General features: G+C 43.1%; 1 protein-coding gene and 1 pseudogene across 1 annotated transcript in view; both read left to right on the top strand.

The window, feature by feature from the left end:
* The window catches only part of LOC123787399 (uncharacterized), a 258,659-nt gene that overhangs the window by 229,281 nt on the left and 4,557 nt on the right, over positions 1 to 24,821 (top strand). The window contains exons 9-10 of the mRNA XM_087869794.1: positions 7,593 to 7,691; positions 13,295 to 13,421. Coding sequence (XP_087725920.1) covers positions 7,593 to 7,691; positions 13,295 to 13,421 — 226 coding nt within the window. The remainder of the gene's footprint in view (positions 1 to 7,592; positions 7,692 to 13,294; positions 13,422 to 24,821) is intronic.
* On the top strand, positions 22,268 to 24,696 carry LOC148108472 (cyclin-A2 pseudogene; annotated as a pseudogene).

Genomic DNA, 24,821 nt, shown 5'->3' with positions numbered 1-24,821 from the left:
TCCTAGGTGGATAGTGTTGGGCTTCAGGACTCTGATGATCCTGAAACTGGGGGGAACTTCCCTGCAAACTTACTTAGTGGGAAGATTGATTCCATACATGGCAGAGCCTATTCTCTGGCATGAAATAGCTCCCTAGTTACACAAGACTTAAAAATAATAACCCTTTATGGGAACACAGATTTTTAAATAGCTTACAAAGTATTTTCCCTTTCTACCCATTGCTTACCAATTGGGGAAGTCATCTTATATTCTTTGGAGAGTTTAAAGTTTTGATTTGTCCCACCTTCAAAGCCAAGTTTATGTATTCTTTGTATGATGGAATGCTGGAGTTGGAGAACCTATCCAGGATTGCCTGAAGTCATGCTCCTGAGGCAAAAACTTGAGTCTGGCTTCGTGGAAGGGGGCAGATGGGCCCAGACCCTAAAGAGAGAGTAGAATTGACTGAGTGGATGGTGTAGATTCCAGCAGGAGCATGGAAGTGATGGTGGGAAAGGGGGTGGAGGGATGAGATAAAGGGAAGTAGGCACTTACTAGGTGTGTTTTAGAAATAAGGAGAAGACAGTGTGACTCGTAAGGAGGGTGGGAAGTGAAGGGAACTCGCATTTTGTAAACCAGGCTCTGTGCCAAGTGCTTTACCCAGTGTTCACAATACAGTTGACCCTTGAATAATGCAGGGGGTAGGGGCACCAATGCCCCAGTGCAAGCAAAAATCTGAGTATAACTTTTGATTCCCTCAAAACTTAACTGCTAATAGCCTACTGTTGATCAGAAGCCTTACCATAGGGGCGCCTGGGTGGCACAGCGGTTAAGCGTCTGCCTTTGGCTCAGGGCGTGATCCCGGCGTTATGGGATCAAGCCCCACATCAGGCTCCTCCGCTATGAGCCTGCTTCTTCCTCTCCCACTCCCCCTGCTTGTGTTCCCTCTCTCGCTGGCTGTCTCTATCTCTGTCAAATAAATAAATAAAATCTTAAAAAAAAAAGCCTTACCGATAACATAAACAGTCGATTAACACATATTTCATGTGTTATATGTATTAAATAGTGTATTCTTACAATAAAGTAAGCTAGAGAAAACAAAATGTTATTAGGAAAATTGTAAAGAAGGGAAAATATATTTACACTGTACCATATTAAAAAAGAATTCACGTATGAGCGGACCTGTGCAATTTAAACCCATGTTGTTCGAGGGTCAACTATAGTTCCATTGTGTCCCTGATGGTCAATCCATTTTACAGATAAGGAAGCTGTGCTTAAAAGTTTACTTGCCATTGCTCATGTAGCCAGTGTGTTTTCTCATCTAGTGCTCTGTAAAGGCTCACAAGGGGAACAACTCAGTGACATTACACAGGAAGTGAGGTTAGGGCTGTTTGAGAAAGGCTTTGATGTCCAGCTCAGGAGGAAAAGACTCCTCTTAGAGACAGTGGAGAGGCATTCAAAGTTTTCAGTGTGGGACTTTGGGAAATGGAGTTTATGATACAATGAAGGAGGTGAGTTGGGAGGCTTTCACCTGGCAGCTGTAAATTCCTCAGCTTTGAAATTCTTTGAAATTCGAGCTTTTTACTTCAGTTCCTGTGGGCTCTAATGTGTTTATGAGGTTGTACCCATCCTCAAAGGGGAGTGGGGAAAGGGAGAGGGTCTTCGATCCAGGCTTGCTCTTACTGATGCTGTCAGAAGGAGGGGCAGGACATTTTCCCACTTGCTGCCGGCAGAATCCAGAGCAGAGAAGGGCATGCTAATGCTCTCTCAGCGGCATTGAGCAGTTCTAACCAAGAGAGCATTAGAAGCCTTCATTCTGAATTTTTCATATTCTCCCCATTCTAGTTTTATCCCCTCAAGTCATGTCCTCACTGTAGGGCTGGACTTTTTTTTTTTTTTTTTTTTTTTAGCTCACATCAATTTCCTTGCAGTTGAGGAAGAGAGGTGAGCCATTGACATTATTACCTTATTGCCCACAATAAGTTTAATGTGAAATGGAATTATGTGACAGGACGGGACGGCTGTCTATTGCCTTGGAAATTAACATCTCACCTTCACCCTGGTGTTTATATTTAATAAGTGCGTTCCTTCATCATATGTCTTTCAGCAGCACTGTTTCCATCCTCTTGTGCAATTAAAGCAGCTGACTGCCTCATTAGCCACGAATCCATCTTGGCACGGTTTCCCTGCCCTTTTCATACTGGGGGCCTGTTCAGTTCCAGATCTCCTGGCACCACCCGCTGAACTGCCAGGGTGACCCTGGAAAACATTTTAAGTAGGTAAAAGTTATTGACAGTATGATCCTTTTTCCAGTGCCTTCACGCTGACCCTGGACTGCCCAGAGACGCCAACACAGAGCCCACGAAGGCTTGGGCACGGATTGCCAAATTCTTGGGACTTTCTTGGCTGCCCTCTCCTCTATTAAAACCTACCCCTCTTTGTTTCCACCTCTGTTGCTGCAGGGTCTTATTCTCCCCTAGGTGAATATAAGAGGCAATAAATCAGTCCAGAAAGTTTTAATCTTCATTAATGAGTAGCTGAGCTAATGTGTAAACTTCTAAGGTAACATTTCTTCTTTTTCTTATAGAGAATTTCGAGCTGCAAGGAACTGAACAGACCATTATAGTACAAACACCAGAGGTTCTGAGGCAGAAAAGCTGAAGTGGGGTTAAGGACATGAATTTTGAAAAAGCTTCGGTTGATTCTCCCACGTCACTGTGGTGAGACTCCTTCTCTCACGAGATAATGATGGCGAAGTTTAGAGCCGCACTGTTGAATGAGTAGCCCTTTGTCACGTGTGGCAATTCAGGTTTAAATGGTGTTATACGCAACTAATGAAACGTCGAACTTTACATCAAAAACCAGGGATGTACTGTATGGTGACTAACATAATATAATAAAAAAAATTAAAAAAAATTCACTGAAATTAAATAAAATTGAAAATACAGTCCCTCAGTCATACAAGCCACATTTTAAGTCTCCGAGCCACGTGGAGCTAGTGGTTACCGTGTTCAGCAACACGGATATAGACTCTGTCCATCATCACAGAACAGTCTGTCGGTCAGCGCTGCTGTCAAGCATGAATCTAGTGTTGTGTATTGTGTATTCAAGTCAAGAAACAGCACCCTGGGACGCAGAGCAGGGTGAGAAGTCAGAGGGAGGCCTTAGGACCTACCTTCCCTGAGGGGGAAAGTCCTGGTCAGCGGGGATTCGCCCGCTGCCTAGAGTATCAGTCCACTCTGGTGAGATGGTAACTTCGAGCCTTGCTGTGTTTTCGTCAGGTTCTTAGGCATTGATGTGAGCACCGCCTCACAGTGACGTACTAATTCTAATGAAACTTACATTCTAGTATTCGGGTTTCTAGCTTCATATCCATTCACTTCCATGATGTTCCCAGTACTCGTCGGAATAGTAATATTACTCCCGTTTGAGAGCCCAAGAACACGAATACTCCTCAATGGAGGGATTCCCCGAGGTAATATGGATTGAGAAGAGCGGATATAGGGAAGTGTGCATAGCATCCTATTGGTTACTTGGGTATCTGCTGCCCCATCCATTCCTCACTCTTCCTCTGCTGTGTGGATTACAAAGTGGCAGATGCCTGCAGATTGTGTTTTCCAAGCCCCCGTGTCAGCTGGCTTCCAGTTTGAGTTCAGCCAGTGGGAATCAAGGTGGATTTCTGTGGCCTATGAGCAAGAGAGGAACCAGGGCATCGTCTTTGGCCACAGTGTCTGTCCTCCGTGGCTCTGACTGCTTAGACAGCTTCGCCATGGGGCCAGCTTCCACCAGCTGCCCATAGCTGCTGGGATGGGATAGCATTGTCTCCTGTGCACCTTCAGCCTCGTGCTGCTAGTGGTTCACTGCTCTTGCCAACTTCTGGGCTGCCTTCCTCTTCCATGCTTGGCTTCTTAGCTCACCCATTACCAGTGTAACCAATATCCCGCATTGCATTCTCTCTGACTTACAGTGGTTTCTATTTTTTCTTTCTTTCTTTCTTTCTTTCTTTCTTTCTTTCTTTCTTTCTTTCTTTCTTTCTTTCAGATTTTATTTATTTGACAGAGAGAGAGAGAGCACGCACAAGCAGTGGGAGCGGGAGAGGGAGAAACAGGCTCCCAACTGAGCAGGGAGCCCGATTTGGGGCTCAATCCCAGGACCCTGGGATCATGACCTGAGCCAAAGGCAGATGCTTAACCCACTGGGCCACCCAGGTGCCCAGTTTCTGTTTTCTTCATTGGGTCCTGTTTAAAACAAATATGATCCTTCTACATAAAAAATGCTGATCTATACAAAATAAGTCTGTGTGTGTGTGTGTGTGTGTGTGTGTGTGTGTGTGTGTCTATGATTATGTGAGTTTGGAGAAGCTGTAAAAGGATAAGTACTAGGCTGTTAACATGGAATAAGGGGATGGGAGTGAATGCCCACAGGGTGGAGGAGTGGGAGAAGTGAAGGATGAAGCTAAACTAAAAAGAAGGGGAAAAAACTGCATTAAAATCACTGATGTGATAATGTATGCATTTATATAAAATGATGTGTGCTTATGTTGACCAACCAGCTGGCACAGCTTACTGACGGGTCAATAAGTGCTACAGTGGCAACCTGAACCCAGATCTTCTGACTCCAAATTCGGGTAGAGCGTGGTGCTCAAGAACCCCGATTCTAGAGCCGGACCGTGAGTGTCCATGATCACGGAGCCATCATTTACTGCTTTGCCTGGTGTCCTCACTGGTAAAACAGGGATTGTGATAGTGACCACCTCTTAGAGTTGTTGAAAGGATGAAATTAGTTAATATTTTCAAAATACTTAGTTCTGTGCTCGGCACGTGGTAGGTTCAAGTAGTGTCAAAGGGGTGTTTTTCCTCTCTATCACTTAGTTGTATTACGTGTACCAAGGAAGTGTGAATATTGCTTCCGCTTTTTTAATGTTTACGTTTGCACTTTAAGAAGTAGGCAGTTGTAAGATCTGATCAAACTTAACCCAACATAAACAAAATAATGTGCCTTTGCCTAGGGACTAAAGAAAATTAAAGAAATTAGAGTAGAAATTTTACTTTGGGGAATCTGTCCTAGTGAAATAAAGTTAAGTTTGGAAACAGCTTTATGTACAAATTTGTTTCTTGCTGCATTTTCATAATAGCAAAAGATTGGGAGCTACTTAAATGTCCTACCATGAGGGATTAGTTAAGATAACTGTTAAATATTTATTTGATGAAACATCATAAAGTTGTACAATTGCTTATGAAAGTAAGTAATAACATCTTAAATACTTGTATTATAATGTTATGTAAAAATACGGATTTTCAAATTATAGACATTATTATATTGAAATAAAGTTCTTGCGTGGAAATGGCTAAAATGATATATACTATAATAACGAAGAAAAGAGAGCATATACAATTTTATATCAAGCAATCAGAGACTAATTAGAGGTGAAGCCTTTCCAGTCCTGGCTGTGTGGTATTGGCAGTTCTGTGGTCTCCCGGTCTCCCCTGAAACATTAGTCTTCACTTCGGGATGAAAACCAAGGTTGGAGGCAGTGAATTGGGCTGTGGTCTTTTTCATGAGCTGATGTTTCACTGGAATGTGTGTGTGCAGGGGGACATCTATCTATCTAAGGGAAGGGTGCTCCTAGATTTGTGGAGTGACTAGGGGAAGAATGGAGGGTGTGGAAGGAAAATTCATCACTATCTTGCTTGCTAAGGTTTATCTCAGAGTCACGCCAAGAGTGACAATCAAATGAAGTCAGAACTCCTTTCTGGCGTCAGCAGCGCAGATGACCCTGATTGAGCCCTGGGTCAGAGCATCTTGGGAAGACTTGGTGATTCCCCTTCTCCAGCCACTGGCCATGTTTTGCTTTGTGTTTGTGCCATATCTTCACGGCAAGCTTTTGCAGGCAAGGCAAGGACAGTGTGTTCTTTTTTCTTTTTTTGAGATATAATTTATATACCATGCAATTCACTTACTCACATGTACATCTTAGCGGTATTTTGTATATTCATAGAATTGTGCAACTCTTACCACTAGTTAATTTCAGAACATTTTCATCACCCCAGAAGGGAATCCCATACCCATTAACAGTTACTCCCAATTACCCCTTCTCTAGCCCCTGACAATGACTAATCTGCATTCTGCCTCTAGGGATTTTCCTAGTCAGGATATTCCAAATAAATGGAAAGATACAATTTGTGGCTTTTTGCATTTGGCTTATCCATGTTATAGCGTTTGTTCCGATTCTCATGAAGCTTATAGTCATTAGATAAGTAATCACATAAATAGATAAATAATGGTAAACTATGGAACTTATGTGAAGGAAAAATTTAGACCATATTTAACTTGGGTGAGGAGGGACGTCTTCTTTGGTGAGGGAACATTTAGGACTGGTCCTGGAGTGAAGCAGACACTAGCCAGGGGGAAAGATGGAGGGGCATAGGAGTAACAGGAGAAGGCCCAATGGCAGGAATAAGAATGTGGTGGTAAATTACAGGAAGGGAAAAAAAAGGCCATCAATAGCTGGGGCATCATGAACAGGGATGTGGGTGACATGTATTTTGCCTGGTGAATTAGGCAGGGGCCAGATCACATAATATCTTATTACCCTTGTTAAGGGTTTTAAAATTTTATCTCAAGTGCAATAGAAAGCAATTAGAGTGTTTTAAGCAGGGAAATGTGAAGATTCAGTGTTTGTTAATAAAAGATCATTCTGGAGACTCTTTGGAGAAGGGAGGCCAGATAGGAGAGCTTTAGTAATCCTGGGGATTGCTGATGGTGGTCAGGCTAGGGGGCGACAGTGTAGATGGATGGGCTTGAGGGTTATTTTGAAAGTAGAACTTACAGAATTAGGTGATTGGTTGAATATAAGCCCTGAAGGAAAAGAAGGGACCAAGGTTGACTCCCAGTTTTCTGGCATGAGCCATTGCATGGAGGAAAGGGCCATTTACCAAGATGGGAAAAGCTGGAGGAGGAGCCTATTGAGGGCTTGGGGCCAAGAGGATCAAGAGTTGGATTTGGACAGAGCAAGGTTAAGATGCTCACGAGACATAGCATCTCATAGCAGAGAGCAGATAGGCAGTTGGATGGTCTATCTGAAGCCCAGAAGGGAGGTTTCTCCTGGAGGTTTGTATTTGAGAGCCTTTGGCACATAAAGGGCTGTGGACAGTTTGAGATTGCCAGGGGAGATAATGATGAGAGGTGTGAGGAAGGCCCAGGTCCCAGGCCCCAATTAACTCCAATAATGTTCACAGAACAGAGCTCACAAAGCAGGCTGGGGGAATGAATAGCCAGAAAGGCAGAAGGCAAGCTGGGAAGTGGGGTGTGGAGTCACAGAAGCCACAAAAAGGCAGTTTTTCAAAAACAGAACACAGTTACTGAGAAGGCCAGGAAGATTTTGGTAGGAATAGGATTGCTGATGTGCCTGATAACAGCGTCTTTCATAGGTTGCAGGAGGTAGGGGCTAGCTTGGAGTAAGTAGAAGAATAAAGGCAAAATGGGAAATTGGAGATGGGATATGTAGACAATTCTTATGAGTAGCTGGGCTGTGAAGGAGAGGAGAGAAGTAGAGAAATCTCTGGGTTGAGGAACATATCTTGGTTTTAATTTTGGCTTCTTTGTTTTTATTTTAGGATTGGAGAGAACAGAGCCTATTTGGAGGCTGATAGAAAGCAGGTTGAAGATACTTGAAGGAGTGAGAGGCATTATTGATGTAATCAGTTCCCAACAAGGTGAGAAGCAGAGGGACCCAGGGTACGCAGGGCTGGGGTGAGCCTTTTGAGGCTGGAGCAAATGTAGCAAGAGGAAGCAAGAAGATGGGTGGAGACAGGCAAAGGGAGTCGGTGGTGAAGAGGAGCAGATGTTTGCTTCTGGTGGACTTCTGGTTGGTGTCCTTATGAAGGAAGATGAGAATCTCTGGAAAGTGAAGAGCTGGGTAAATCTGTCTGAATTATAAGAGGTGTGAAGAAGGGATAAAATAATCATTGTGGGGGACAGGAGAGCAAACTCACAACAGAGACAGTGAGGGAAAAAACCTCAAACTTTTTTGCTTGTCATTCACTTATACAAATACTCCCTATTACATGCCGTGCTGAATGAGACGTATTTCCTGTCTGCATGTTGCTCACTGGAGGCACGGCATAAATATTGCACATAATTGAAATGTGATTAATGCAGAAACGGAAGAATGCAGAGTGGACTGTGGGAGAAAGGAGAGGCATCGAAAGGAGAGGCAGTCTGTGTGTTGAAATGTGTTGGCACTGGTTATAAAAGGTGTTTCCAGAGGAGAAGACATCTGAGTGAGCTGAGAACAGAAAATTAAGAGTTAGACAAAAGACCAGAAAGCTGGAGAAATTCTGGAAAGTTCGAGGAGAGTGGAGTCTCATGTGAAGGTGGGATGGGAAGTGGTAAGTGACTGGAGGGCTGGACGGAGGCAGGTCCTGGAGGCAGAATGCGTGTAAGGAGCTCACATTGGCTTCCATGTGTGTTGGGGAGCTAATGCAGGGCTGTATGCAGGGTGGCAGCTGGACCACCCTCATCATGGATCACTGGCTATTGTGAAGAGAGATTTGAAGGAGCAGGGAGTGCAACCAGATGGAGAGATCAGGGGCGCCTGGGTGGCACAGCGGTTAAGCATCTGCCTTCGGCTCAGGGCGTGATCCCGGTGTTGTGGGATTGAGCCCCACATCAGGCTCTTCCGCTATGAGCCTGCTTCCTCTCCCACTCCCCCTGCTTGTGTTCCCTCTCTCGCTGGCTGTCTCTATCTCTGTCGAATAAATAAAATCTTTAAAAAAAAAAAAAAAGATGGAGAGATCAGTTAGCAAGCTCTGGCGGTAGTCCAGATGAGAGGAGGGTCAGATGACCTCGACTGTCCCTCCACCTTTGCATTCTTCCCTTGAGATTAAACGTCCCAGGCAGGAATTTCCCGTTGGTCAGACCTAGCTCATTTCCTAGTGCCTGGGCTGGGGAGAGGGGGTATCTGCCCTTCTCAGCACATCAGCAGAACATAGAGCCTTGCCTCCCAGTTATCCCCCTAAATTAAGGAAGTCCACCCAAATAGACAGTTTTTGTCGTTGCCGCTGAGCAGACAAAATAATGCCAGATGTCCGCTATATTCTGTAACTAGAACTAGTCATTCTCTAACTTTCCTTTTCATGCAGCCATATGCTTTGCAGATTTCTTCATATTTATAAGTATACACTTACCTCTTTCTTTCCAGCTGCTGCATGATCACGTTCCTAATACATGTATCTCAAAATACGGTTGGTCTGGCTCTTCTGGACTCAGCCAAGAAGGTGTAACTCTGACTTTGAATCATTTATTTCCTAGTTTGAGACCAAGGCCAGGCCAATTCTAGTGTCATAGCTCTGACCACGGAATGAATCACAGTTTATCACTACATCTTTCTGAGTTTGTCTTCCAGGTAGACACAGAAAAATTTGAGCTTAAGTAGTCCCAATCCAGGGGCTCAAGGTGACCACCAGACTTCGTTTCTTCCTTCCTACACAGCATCTAGAAACTCTCTCCGGGCAATAATCTGGGCACAAATATAAGCACAGAGCTCATGTTGTTTGTTTCCCCTCTCTCAGGGATCACAGTCCTTGGTTGCCTGGTGCCTCATGTGTGAGAACTCCTGTCTCATGAATGTTGTCCCTTTGTTTGTTTGTTTGTTTCTGGGAGAAGGGTAAATCTAGTCTCTTTCCCTTCATCTTGGCTGGAACTAGAAGTCTCTTGTGCTGAATTACTGGTTTATGTATCAACCTAATCTCATGGGAAAAATCGGACAACTTCCTTGCCTTTTTCTATTGTCCATGTAAATTGTATAAAATATCTATTCCTTGAAAATATGGTAAACATCTGTAAAACTGTGTAGGTTTAGATTTTTTTATTGTTTTTGTTTTCTGATTTTTGTGTTGAAACAAGAAGGAATAATTTTATTCCTCATTCTATTTTTTAAAAAGATTTTTAAATTTATTTGAGAGAGAGAGAGAGCATGAGTGAAAGGATTAGAGGGAGAGGAAGAGGGAGAGAAAATCTCAAGCCGACTCTGTGTTGAGCATAGAGCCTGATGTGGGGCTTGATCTTACAACCCTGAGATCATGACCTGAGCTGAAACCAAGAGTCAGACGTTCAATCAGTTGTGCCACCCAGGTGTCCCTTTCTCATTCTATTTTTAAATTATTATTTTCTTTTTCAAAATGTCCTTCTTTTTGTGCTGATTTGTGCATTTTTCATTTGTCTAGCAATTCAAACTCTGCATCTAGGTTTTTAAAAAGATAGGCATATGGTTATCCATATATGCTTTTATGATCTTTATGACTTCTATATCTGTAGTTGGATCCCCCTTTTCCCCACGATTTGTTTTATTTGTATCTTTTACTAGTCGTTCCAGGAAATTGGCTCTGATGGGGCCATGTTGCCAGAAGGTTGTGGTGCTCTGATTGGCTGGGCCTGAGTCATGTGCTCTGCCCCTGGAGGCAGCGTTGTATTGCTCCCGAGACAGGGGGAGGGTGGTTTCCCGGGATATGTTTAGGGTTCAGCTCTCCAAACAAAGTGAGTGTGTGCTGGAAACAAAATACTCACGAGTGTCCTGATTAAAGCTTGCAAACCAATTTGTGAAATGGGAATAAAATGAGTAAGTACTTTGAGCCATCAAACTGGTGTACTTAGACAATGTAGTCAGGTTTTTATCTGCTACTATGAAACAAGGACACATGATAACATTTTCTCTCAGGAGAGATTATATACATTCTTCCACAGAGATCAAACTTCTCCAGTTAACCTAAGGGCAAGCATTTCCCGGCTGCTGTGTGTGGAATGGAGCGGTAGGGTCAGAGCGAGGTCAGCAGGTGCCCTCTCCAGCTCTCACACTGACAGTTCAAGCCGCTGGTGACTGTGGTGACAGAAACCAGATGCAGAGATAGTTGAATCTGTACCTGGATTAGCCCAGAGTTAGGCTGTCGCTGAGGTTTTGCTGAGTCTTTCACCTTCTTCATGCTTCGCCTGGCAAGGATATATGCCTCCGGCAGCTCGCTGAGGCTGGCCGGTGATGGTGAGTGCCCTGGGGTCTGTACCCTGAGCCGGTTCCTCTGGTGTTCCCCGATCCTTTATCCAGAATGTAATAACCCCACCAGCACCCATACCTTGCACTTACATATACAGCTCTTTATAAATGTAAGGAGCTTCTTCAGTTTGCCCAACACTAAATCTTTGATGTAATAATTGCACACACATTGCGTTTCATTTCAAATGAAATTACAGGCCACTCCTCATAAAGCAGGCTGGTACTTTTTCTCTGAATTTCCTTTCCCACAGGATCATTCATTCAGCCAGGAAGTCTTGTCCCTTCTGTTCCATCCTTTCCTGTTCCACAGACATTTATTGGGTACCTCTCACACGCCGGACCCCGTGCGGGGTGCTGTGGCTGTGGGAGGAAACTCCTATATCTCATGCTTTTTCTTTTTTTTTTTTAATGTAATAATTTTTTATTATATTATGTTAGTCACCATACAGTACATCCCTAGTTTTTGATGTAAAGTTCCATGATTCGTTACTTGCATATAACACCCAGTGCACCATGTGATACGTGCCCTCTTTAATACCCATCACCGGCCTATCCCATTCCCCAGCCCCCCCAAACCCTCAGTTTGTTTCCCAGAGTCCATAGTCTCTCATGGTTCACTCCCCCTTCTGTTTACCGCCCCTTTCTTCTTCTCATGATTTTCTGTATCATCGTGGGGAGATGTGATGAAGTTGCTGAGACCAGTGCCAGGGACGGGGTTTGGGGATAGCAGGAGGGAAGCTGGGGGCATCTCTCCAGTTTTCAGCCCACTTAAGCTCTTCAGCCAGGCCCATACATCCCTTGCCTGGCCTTTGGTGGGCCTGACCTTCTATTTCTATCACTTGCCCTGCACTCCATCCGCCCCACCAGGGCCACAGTAATCTGTAAGATCACACCCCTACGGTCTTCTTTCTGGGCTGCTGTCCTCCTGCTTAAACAAGGCTCTTTTGAACCTTCCCACCCAAGTCTCCTCTCTGAAGAAAAGAGTACATGCAACATTCTGTGGCCTGGGGATCATGGTTGAATAGACAAATTCTGCAAATTTGCAAAACAAACATTTTTTAAATGAATCCTTGTGTGTTGTCTTTAAGAGACTTCAAGCTTTTGCCTTGCATAACATACTTCTGAGTGTTTAATGTAATCATCTTAAAACGATTTATGGTTCAAGTTTTCAATCTCTGCACGTAACCCCACCGCCACCTTTCAAAAATGTGATCCATTAGAAATATGCTTCTAGTTTCTTCTGTGGCTTCTCATATCCTCTGGCCTGCCAGTGTGTGTTCCCAGGGACGTGGTAACTGTGAAAAGCTGGACTTAGAGAATTCAAACCAAAATTCTTAGCCTGGCTATCCGGGCCTCCAGCAAGCTGCCCTCCTGGCTTCAAAATGGTCTTCTCCAAACCCATCTACTCAGAAATGCCCCATCAGCATGGTCAGGCAGCCCATCACGTTGCCCCCCATGGTGACATCCCCTGATCTTCAAGGCTGTGGTTACTACCCCCAAAGGCCTGGCAATTTGGGTGAATACAGCTGTTTCCCACAGTTTCATCCCATCACAGGCGTAGGTAAGGGCGCCAGTGCTTTTTCTTCCTTTGTCTTTTTCCCTTCCCAGCTTCCTCTTTTCTTTTCTGCCCTTTCTTCACTTCCTCCTCCTCCTCTCCCTCTTTCTTCCTCTCCTCTTCTTTACAGAAAAAAAGTAGTACAAGTATTCTCCCCTTGGTAAATTATGGAATCATTTCTATCACTCTTTTTTCCTATTCACTTTTCCCATGAAAGTGTAAGATGATCATACTTCCCAGGGTCCTAGGTTCACCTGTCATCCTCGCATAATTATCAGTACTTCTCCTTTCACTCTCAAAAATGTCTGGGTTAGGATGATGGCTTCTGTCACCGCCCCACTGTCATGGGAACCTACTCCTGGTAAATATGTTGGTGGAGTTGGGAACATCGATCTGGGGGGGTGACCCCACACCCCCTCCAAGCACCTCCCACAAAGAACGGCAGAGAATGGATGAATCAATTCAAAATGACCATTTTTCCATATGTCCTACTATTGAACTTTTCAAGTTGTGACTATAGATACATAGAATCTCCAAGTTAGTGATTTAAAGATTAGTAACATTATAGATGAACTAATCAAACTTTTCTGTGTGGCAAATTGTATATAGTCTTTACCGTGTTTTTCAGTAATTGATGGTGGGAAGTGAGTTCTGATAGCCTGACAGTAATCTAACAAACCACCACATTTTGTGATCACGTGTAACTTTTCAAACAGGTTTACTTCCACAACCTCATTCTCATAACCTTGTGAGGGAGAGAGAGAACATGGGTGTCATTGTTACCCATTCTGTGGATGAAGAAACTGAGACTTCAGATTTCGCTGATTTGCTTCTGATCACATGGTAAGTAAGTAGCTCCTAGTTATGTTTCCTTCGAACCAGGTGTTCTTTTTTTTAAATTTTTTATTTAATTTTTAAAAATTTTTTACTTGAGTATAGTTGACACACAATGTTACATTAGTTTCAGGTCTACAACCTAGTGATTTGACAAGTGTAAACATTATGTTATCCTCACCACAACCATGGTGATCATCTGTGGGGTTTTGTCACTATTACAATATTGTTGCTCTATTCTTTATCCTCTGCCTTTTATTCCATGACTTACTCATTCCATAATTGGAAGCCTGGCTCTTTCTGTCCCCTCACCCGTTTACCCCACCCACCCTTTCCCTCTGGTAACCATCAGTTTATGCTCTATATTTATAGCTCTGGTTCTGCTTTTATTTGCCTATTCATTTGTTTGTTTAAGATTCTACTTAGTGGAACTTAAGATTCCACTGAGTGGAATCACATGGCATCTGTCTTACTCTTTCTGATGTGTTTCACTTAGCATAATACCCTCCAGATCTGTCCACGTTTCTCAAATGGCACAATCTCATCCTTTTTTATGGCTGGTAAACCAGGTGTTCTTTTATTTCAGCATAGGCTGAGATAAAAGAGAAACTCCCCTATTTTAGTAGTTTGAGAAAATAAAGACTTAACTTCTCACATCAAATCTGCTGTGAAATAGCAGCCTCCTTTTACTTATATCTATGTCACTGGGAATATCAGAATTCCAAGGTCACTGAAGCAGGAGGCCATTGATGGAGAAAGTCCCTAGCTCTTAATGCCTCAACTCAGAAGGACACCAGGTATTTCTGCCCATAGCTATTGGTCAGAACAAATCACACAGCCTTGACCCAAAGTACAAAGAAGACTGAGATTCTAGAGGAGCCCATGGAAGATCCGGAGACCATTAAGTATTTCTGTCACAGTCACCCACATGTAAATCATCCAGGAAGTCTTTAATAAGCACACACTTCAGGTAAAATACCATATTGTTTGAAACTTGCTTGAATATACTATAAGGAAAAAAAATGTGTGGAGGACTGAAAGATGAAAGAAAATTGGCAAAATGTTGTTAACTATTGGAGGTGACTGACGAATACATAGGAATTCATGATATTATTCTATTTTGGGGTAACTTTCCATTATAAAAAATGTAGGGGTGCCCGGGTGGCTTAGTTAGTTAAGCGTCTGCCTTCTGCTCAGGTCATGATCTCAGGGTCCTGGGATTGAGCCCCGCATTGGACTCCCTGCTTGGTGGGAATCTGCTTCTCCCTCTCCCTCTCCCCCTCCCCCTGCTTGTGCTCTGTCTCTCTGTCTCTGTCTCTCTCTCTCTCTCTCTCTCTCACGTGAGTAAATAAAAATCTTTTTAAAAATACAAAAAAATAAAAGAAGAATCACTGATCTAAGGAACACTTATTCTGTACATTTAAAGTGAGACTCGGGTGTGAATATTTTACAAAGTCAAGAATATTTATACTATATATACATATCTATATGTATATTAGCTATTGGACTTTTTAGTTTATGAATAATTGATTTTCATTGTGTTCTGATTCCACATTGAGTATTCCTTAACCTTGAGTCTTTTCAGTATTGGTGATATCAAGGTGGTCTTGATATTGTCACAAACTAAATGTTCCCTTCCTATGAAGAAGAGAAAAACAGAAGTCTGCTGAGGTTGGAATATTCAATCTCTCCATTCTGTGTTTTGGAAAGTAGATGATGTGGTTGATATAAAAGGCCACGGATCCGTTGCAGTTTTTTGCTGTCAAGATCAGTTCTATTCCCCTACCCTTGAATTTTGACTCGCCTAGTGACTGCTTTGGCCGATCGAAGGCAGCAGAAGGAGTGTTGTGAAGTTCTAACCATAGGCCCAGGCTTCTCTTCTCAGCCCCTAGTAATCAGAGGCGCTGCAAAGAAGCCCAGTCCAGCTTGCTAGGCTCGAGTGACACCGCTGACAACCGTACCAAACCCTGGGACACGCGAGCGAGGCCACAGAGATTAAACAGCTGCTGCTGGGCATCCAGACAGCTGCAGGTACATGAGGGAGCCCAAGTGAGACCAACAGAAGAACCGCCCCTCTGAGTCCAGTTCACATTGTTGACCCACAGAATCATGAGCAAATCAAATGACTGTTATTTTTACTAAGTTTTTGGAATGGTTTGCTACACCCCAACAGACAACAGATCAGATAGTGTTATACCCGCAGACCCGCAAGTCACCGATTAAGATTTTAAAATGTGGCTTTTTTTTTTTCGTAAGTTTTTCTTTTGTCAGTTCTTGGAAATCTTTAGGCTGCACATCTTAGAGATGATAAGAACTGAGTGTCAGAAGTCTCAGAGTTAAAAATATCTATAAGCTGTATTTCCCTCCAAGGAGAACTGGTGCCCTTTATTCACTCAACTTTCGTTTCATCTACTTTTATGATATCTGAATTGCACTAGGATGTGATTTAATTTGGGGCTTGGAAGAGAGTTTACATTGGCATTGGGGGAGTTTTCCTGAGAGATAAACTATCAAGGAAACACATTGTAATTCAAGGGAAAGTGTATTTCAAACTAGCGTCATTTTGAAAACAACAGAGTTCAGTAGCTGAAACATTAACTGATTCCCCAGATGCTCTTGATGATATTTACCTCTTCTGGGATTAACTCAAGAGCCCCACGAGAAAGGGATAATATCAGATGTTTACTACAGAGGTGATGAAAATAGAACTGAATGGGAAAATTTGATTTGTGCTTGTTTCTTACCATGGCAGTTGGGAGAGGTACGACGTTCTGCAAAATTACACCAAGGACCTAGATTTTAACGAAGCAAATCTTCCCTTCCCTTGTATCAGTCCTCAGTGGGTCAGACAGAGAAACCACTGCTTCCCAACCATTCTGTTCTGAGTCTCTTTGCGTTAAGGGAAATTTGAATGAGAAACTTGCATTCCAGATAAAGCTACACATGTGTCCTAAGGCGATTAAAGCTGTCGTGAATTCCTGAGCTATACCCAGTGAGTCTGAGCATCCTTGGAAATGATTTGCTAAACTGCCATTTTTAAAGTTAAGGTGCCTTTGCTACAGATTGGATCTTGCCTATGAGAGCCAGCCTACAAAAGAATCATGAATTAAAAGGTATCACTTTGGGGTGTGCCTTTTATCTTCAAAATGCTCACTATATCTAGCAGAGTTTACAATCCAGCATCTTTGACCTGAGGTAATCATTTTCAAAGTATATTTTAACCCAGAATAACTGCTTCCCTCTGTATCCAAAAGCCTATATTAAATTTATTTTTAAGTGATGTCGCTCACATCTTTTCTACTAAAAAAAGTCATGAATGAGAAGAAAGGCATTTACCAGGAGAGAAGGCTAAGCACTGTATGGAGGTTTGAATGGCAAAGACAGGCAACTCATTCAAGCCTGAAAGCCTGCTGACAAAGACAGCACCTGAAGCAGCAGGCAGCCTTTCAAGAAAATACAAGAGGATTTTGATGAGCTGCGTCTCTGTGCAGGGCCCTGAACCCAGGGTTGCTGTCGACTCCAAAAATAATGAAACGCGGTCCTGTTCCCAGGAGCTTACGGTCTACGTAGTCACGGAAGGCGTAATGCATCTGAGAAGTTAAGAGCAATGGAAGAGGCAAAGAGAAACATGGACAGATATGAGAGATCACAAAAGGGAATGATAAATGTGAAACGAGCCTCTGGGGCATGCTGCAGGAACTCAGATGGAGCAGACATTGTTGAAGCCTGGACCTGAGGGAAGATCATACGTATACAGTCAGGACAGTTTTGGATCCCGAAGAATGGACGGGATCTGGAAAAGTTGAAAGGGATGGGGAGGTCATTTAGTTTGGAACCAGATAGAGAAATTGGTATATGGGAAGACAAAGGAAAGAGGCAACATAGCATCCGATATGGAGCACATTTGGGAACCCACGAGCAGGAGAGTTCAATTAGAGCAGAGTGAAGCTGGATGCCGATGGACTGTTGGGCAATGAGCGGTATTTGAGCCTGATGATGGAGGCTGTTAGTGCTCAGGGCAGTTGATCTACATTCTCTTGGTAACTGGAATCTTAGATAAATCTTTGGGTGTCTTCAAACATTTGTTAGGATGGCCAAAAGTCTAAGGACTATGTGCGGTCTTGACGAACGGACAGACACTTCCCTAAGAGTTGTAAGTTGATATAAGATGCATCACTCTTTTTACCTTTGGACTGAAAAAGTGATTAGAAGCCCAGCCCATCTGTTTAATTTGGATCAGGTTGAGAACCTTTTTGTACCAAAATATGGGCTTGGCTCTATAATCTAGTCAGGTTTCTCTTGTATAAAACTGAGCATAAAGAAACTAAACACTAATCTTCACCATGCTCTCCCACCAAATATGCTTTTATACATGTGCATTCAAAGGTAATATTCAACATATTTAACATTCAGAAAGTAATATAATGCATGTTATAAATGAGGGCTCCCATTTCTGTTATAATTTCAACAGGAAGGATCTCTGCCTGCAACCCTTCCAATTGTAGTAAGAGAGGACTCAGGCATAGGCAGATTTTCTTAAGTCAAATGTTGGCAAAAATATGCAGAAGGATGAATGTACACAATTCTAGCAGCAGAGAGCGTGTCTCTGTCCCAGCAGAAGAGAATGCAGACTGGATGAGCTCTAGGCTTTTTTAAAATGTGCTCACCATGTTTTCAGTTAGGAAACTATGTTCCAAACTCAGTTATAACCATGTACAGAAAATGGAATATGGTTTTCTACTATCTTGAGCTACTCTATCATCTTTCTAAAATCCCAAGTGAAATAACCCTCTTTGGATATTGTTTTATGTAAAAACGTGGACAAGGTAGATCCTCTTTGCTATAAATGTCAAGATCAGGTGCCCTGGCAGGGAAAGCCAGGCAGGCAGACTCCATTTCAGTGTTCTATGACCATGATGTCTATTACTATCTGGGCACACTAGCTACTGTTAATTTTTGAGTTAGATAATCAAGGGTTATGGCAGAGAGGTTCAAGTCTTAGAGTGCATTATGATCACTTCTGAAAGGTTCTACCGTGAGTCCTACCCGTAGGGACTCCGATTCAGCTGGGAAGGACTCTGGAACCTTTATTTTTAGCAAATGCCTAAGGCAGGCATTCTGACGCCCAGGAGACTCTGTACTATATACCTTAAGAAACACCAGACTAGGGCTTTAGGTTTCCGGAGATTGTAACTGCTGATCTTTTGAATGAGGTAGGGAGTGACTAGGGTATAGGGTAGCGGGGAGATAAGGATCGTATTCTTGATAGCTAAATCAAGAAATGAAAACCTCAGTGAGTAGCTTCTTTCTAAAAACTGCTTCAAAATGCCACGGTTCTCTAGAAGCTGTACAAAACAGGAAGCTACTGTGGTTAATTTCTCACAAATTTACAATCAGATTAAGACAGAGGTCATTATGATAGAGACAGCAGGCAGAGAAGTGTGTATGTAGGGAGTGGTGTCATCCTGCCAGTCTTGTAGCTCCAAAACTATTATCATTTATGAATGAAATGAGCACACTGCCAGTTCTGACTCTAGGTCATTAACCAAGGGGGGAAATTTAATAAAATCCCAGACTAATCCAGACAATTGGTGGCCAACGAGAAACTTCCTCATCATGTTCTTGCATTATATTCACTGTTATAACATGCTGATGGATTCAAAGTCAATTATCATGCTAGAGAATACTATGCATGAGTCAGAAGAAATGAGCTAGATTTGCATGTAGCAACATAGATTGATCTCAAAAACAAATGACTGAATTAAAAAGTACAGAGATAGTGAAATACCATTTATGTATAGGACATGCATGCACAACACAATGCTACCTTTTTCCCAAAGCTGAACATATATCTAAGTGATAGTAAATATATATGCAGTAAAAAGACTAAAGCGAGTGCCTCTGTTGGAGGAGGGGAACTTGAGATTGGTGAAGGGTAATGGGAAAAATAACAAACCAAACTGGACCAGCACCTTGTCACAGATCAATGGTGATTGTGGATCTTGAATTGAGAAGTGGCATGGACTCAATTCTGGGTCTCTTAGGGACAAAAGGAAAAATGTTAAAAAGACTTGGTATCTGCCCTTATGGAACTGCAATTTGGTAGGAATTATATGCGTGAAATAAATATTCATGTTTTAAATAGGAAGTACTATGATAGCTCAGAGAATAGAGAGGAAAAAGAAAAAGAAAAAAATGGCAAGATTTTAAGGCAAAAAAATTTTAAGGCATGTTCTGTGGTGTTTGCCGATGGTCCACAGATGTGTTCCACTGTGTGGCCATCCTTGGAAGTTCCTTGTTTTCGTCGTTTTTTTCAATGGCCTGTAGGAATTAACACCAGCATCGATCTTCCAATCCTGTCTCAGCTCCCAAGGACTATTTTGTTTACTTCATTCTTTTCCATATGCATAGGAGATATGGTTGAACTTTGCTTTAATGAGGAAAACGTTATGTTAACCTAATTTCATTTTTTTCTTCTTATTCTTTTTTTCACACAGCTTTTTAAAAAAATTATTTGCATATAGTTGACATATAATGTTATCTTGGTTTCAGGTGTGAAACCATATGTATCCAAATATACAGATTGGACAAGTTTATACATTATGCTGTGCTCACCGCAAGTGTAGCTACCATCTGTCGCCGTACAACACTACTACAGTACCATCGACTGTATTCCTTATGCTGTGACTTATTCATTCCGAAATGGGAAACCTGTATCTCCCCGTCACCCATTTGTACAGTGCTCAGGCTCTGTGAGGGTGGGCAATATTTGCAAAAATTTCCAGTTCTATCGAACATTAGTGAAGGTAATGTTAACTGCCGTAGTAGATATGCCCCCACTATCAGAGGCTGAAAACCAATGTCACAATGCAATGATGGCTCTCCTGGATGACTGGCTCTCCTCCATGCTGTGATTCAGAAACCCAGTTTCCGTCAATCTTGAATCTTTGCCATTTTAAACACATGAATCTCAATTTGCCCCAAGGGTCCTTTCTGTTCCAATCATCTAGAAAAGGAGAAGAACATGCAAGATGATGTTTGGATATTTTTGATTGTCCAAGATTGGAAGAAATATTACATTACTTCCTATTCCCATCCCATTAGCTGGAGCTCAGTGATGGAGCTGACAGGAAGTCTGGGAAAAGTAATATATCTGTATGCTCAGATACATGGGGAGATGGGTCTGCCAGATAACTCTTATTTATTTATTTATTTATTTATTTATTTATTTATTTATTTACATCAAGCTCTTATTCATAAGAGGTGTAGAAATGGGGAATGATAAAGGTCACAGGACATATACCTTTGTTTTCACTTGATACATTTGATGTGTTTCACCAGGAGTTGGATCTAGAGAATCTAGTTGTGCCTCTTTAAAGTCTTCCTCATCAACATTTACTGACCCTAAAACAAAGAAAGCTGCATGGACAGAACCACTGTATGTGTGAAAAGGTCTAGCAGTTCTTTACTTAAAAACATATTCTGGTGTGTGCCCCGCGGGGACAGTGATCAGCTTTACTCCTCTCTGCCCTTCAGCTGCCCTCTCTCAGTTCTCAGAGCCAGTATCTAGATGTCTAAATCTTCTGGTCTCGGTAAAATTTTGTAGATTTTACCCTGACCTGCCCACACCTTTGAGACTTACCTGGCCCTTTATGCCTTCGCTAATTTCTTTGGCCTTCACTTTTTGATAGTCTGAATTTCTCTGCCTAGTTGTTTCAACGCAGGCTGTGCCTGTGTGAACTTTCCTTCCAACTTGTGTGAGTCAATGATCAAGGCGTAGCTAAGACGTAGTTTTGGGTTGTGGTTTAAGTCCTGGCTCGTGTTATTTTGATGCTCTCTTCACCTCAATGTGACTGGGATTTCTAGGTGAACTAATTGTTGGGATTTCTAGGTGAAATCCCTACGGAAGAGCTTAATATTTTATCCCGCATGTATTTGCCCCTGGTGAGAAAAGTGCTGAGTCATCTAGATATTTAAAATAAAAATTTAAATTTGAATCATGAAAGGAAGGTCTCCTGGGGACATACACTCCAGTGTTTCTGCCACATGTTTAGAAATTTGTTCATCATATTTGCTAACTGTTCATCAAAATGCTAAGGAGGGAACTGAGCCAAGTTTTTGGCACAGGCATAGGAAAGTCAATGCAACTGAGTAGAAAGTTTGTTCCTTAGGCTAAGCTGGGGTCTACAACATGTGCAGGCAGGTAATCAATTCATGACGCAAATATTGATAATCTGTGTTTCTCTCCCACATTGACATGAACTGCTCAATCATATATAGTGCAATAATTTATTTGTCTTGGATTTATTAAGGCCAAGTACTGACAAACGATAGCCCACAGGTCAAATTCAGCCCAGTGCCTATTTTGGTAAATCAAGTTTTACTGGAACCCAGCAACACTTATGCCTTCACATATTATCTCTGGTTGTTTTCATGCTACAGTGGCAGAGCTGAGGTTGGTGTAACAGAGACCGTAGGGCCCTCAAAGCCTGTAAGATTTACTCTCTGGCCCTTCACAGAAGAAATTCACCTACCCCCGCTTTAGCAGAATACATTGAAAGCCTTATATAATTCCGAACACGGAATAGATGGCAAATCAATGAGTTGTCTGTCCCAATCTTCTTTTGGTCATATTGTTTCTTCTACCTGGAATGTTTTGACTCTCCAATCATTTCTTTATTTACCCGCAAGTATTCATCATGTGCCTGTTATGTGGTGGGTGCTGCTCTTGGTGCTGGGACACTGTAGATGACACGCAGAATCTCTGTCCTCATGGAGCTCACATTCTCCTGGGGTGGGGAGACAAGAGACAGATGAACAAGTAGCTAACATCGTGTCTCCCCATGATTTACACCATGAAGATAAGTAAAGCTGGGTACAGAGGTCTCTGCCTGTTTAATTCCTACTTAACCCCAAGGGCTTGCTGAAGCCCACCTTCCTTCATGAGATCATCCTGGGTCTCCCTATTTGCTCTTTGCCCCTCTCCCTCCCTGTAAAGTCACAGCTCTTTTTATTTTGCATTTTTAAGGCATTTATGTCATTCTACCGTCAATTGGAACTCTTTGTTGATGTTTTTCTTCTCCGCCATAGATTGTGAGGCCATAACAAAGGCAATGAAGCAATTGTTTGTTTCTCAACAGCAACTAACACTGTGTCTGAAAGTTGCTAGGAAGTCCATAAATATCTCCAATAATGTTCTAATAATGTAGGTTTTCAGTACACAACATTTTGATGCATCCCCCTCACAGTCTGTAGTCTTCCTGAGTTTGTGGCCGTCACCGTGACCCGGCATCACTTACACCCATAGAAAGAGGGACTTTCTCACATTTTCAGAAGCTGAGATCCCTTCAGGAATTAACTACACCCACAGGCCCATCTGGACCTTAAGATTTATCTTTTCTCTTGATAAAGAAATGAGATAAAATCTTCTTCATTGATAACACCCTGAATTTACCCCCAGTAAGGGGAAAAATTCAACCAAGTGAGAGGCAGAAAGGGGCTACATCTCCGGGGTGCCTTTAGCCCCGCACCCCCTGCAGTGCCTGCCTCGGGGGTCCTGCGCCATCCGCCGTGGGCAGGTGGCCAGCGCTTCTCGGTGGGTGGGTGGAATGCAGCCCACCCTGCTTGGCGTTGCAGGCCGATCTCGCCGGAGCCCTGGGAGCGGTGACGTGGGGCAGCTCTGCGCCTGCGCGCGGCTAACGCAGCAACACCTGGCGCTCCAAGGGGACCAGGACAACCGCAACCCCAAGAAGGCGGCCCCGGCCCCAGGAGCCCGCGTGGCCCAGCCCCGCAGCCGGGGCCCAAGACACGACGGGTTGCGTCTTCAGATCTTCTTTACCTGATGAGCATGTCCCTGTTCCTCACTGGAAAGCAAGCAGTAAACAGCCTGAACGTACCATTCATGCGGAGGAAGCAGCAGAGACTCAAAAGAGGCCAGCTCCATCTGAAAAGAACAGCACATGGGAAAGCCTGGCTTTGAACTCAGCTCTTGCCTTCCGTGGACCAAGAAAACCGCTGGTACCTCTTGATTCTCCAGTGGATGGGTTTTGGCGTCACCACACACCATGGACGTAACAATTCTACTAGAAGATGACAAGCCAGTGAGTGTGGATGAAGCGCCAGACTACCCTGAGGACATTGGCGCGGACCTCAAGGAAACGGCGCCCGGGGGGGGGGGGGGGAGGCATGTAAGCCAACCGTGGGTTGGTTACGTGAAGAACCGGCCATCCATCCCTCAGAGCGTGAGGGCTGCCTTTGTGGACTGGCTAGGTGTAGGAGAAGGGTATGAACTGCAGGTGCCTTTAGCTGTGAACTACACTGGTAGGTTCCTCTCACCCCTGTCTGCGTGGAGAGGAAAACTTGAGCTTGGGGGCACTGATGCGATGCTGTTAGCCTCAGAGTTTGCAGAAATACAGCCCTCTCCCTGGAAGTAGCGGAGTCTGTGAACGTTACAGGTGATATCCGCACCAAGAGACAAGTCCTGGGAATGAAACACCTAGGTGTTTTGTTTTTTGTAGGATTTTATTTATGGATTGGAGAGAGAGAGACAGAGATAGCAAGAGAGAGCAGGAGCAGGGAGAAGAGGGAGAAGCAGGCTCCCGCTGAGCAGGGAGCCTGATGTGAGGCTCATGACCTGAGCCGAAGGCAGACGCTTAACCAACTGAGCCACCCAGGCGCCCCTGGATCACTGAGTTTTGAAAGTGCTTTGCTTTTGACCTTGCAGCACCTACAGTAAATTGGCTTCTTGACCAATATTTTCTTCACCAGCAGCCTGCAAACTGCAAAGTTGAAAGTTCAGCAATGTTTGGGGGAGAATTAACTTTGATGGATGCTAACCCACGCCTCAAGTATTTGCCATCAGTTATTTGCTGGAGTGGCCTTTCATTGAGCATGCCACACAACCATAGGACAAAGTTGGAGTGAATCTTTAGTTTGAAAGACTGTCTATACCCTGGAACGTCTTCAGCCCTGTCTCATGGACCGTCACCACACCTACCTCAAAGTACCACCGCAGACACAACAGACAATAAGAGAAGAAAACAAAAGTGCAAAGCATTATGGTGTTTCTCTCCTCAGCCTCCCAGAGACACTAAATGTGTAACAGTGAAAGACTGCTTTTGTTTTCTAAGATGTAAATCACTCCGAGTATATGGTGTATAGTTTTTCTAAGGTGTTACCTTTATAATCATGTCTGAATACAGAAGTTACAGTCAAGTACAAATTGTTTTAGTTTGTATATCTTTTGTACATGTAACTATCTTAGATATTTGGCTAATTTTATTTATTTATTTTTTAAAGTAGGCTCCATTCCCAATGTGAGGCTTGAAGTCATGACCCTAAGATCAAGAGTCGAATGCTGTACTGACTGAGCCAGGAAGGTGTCCAATATTTGGCTGATTTTAAGTGGTT

Source organism: Ursus americanus, chromosome 19, assembly GCF_024610735.1.
Source record: "Ursus americanus isolate L20-20 chromosome 19, mUrsAme1.1.p, whole genome shotgun sequence".
NCBI classification, from domain to species: Eukaryota; Metazoa; Chordata; class Mammalia; order Carnivora; family Ursidae; genus Ursus; species Ursus americanus.
Note: the sequence above shows the minus strand (reverse complement) of the source record. Positions and strands in the feature narration are given on the sequence as shown.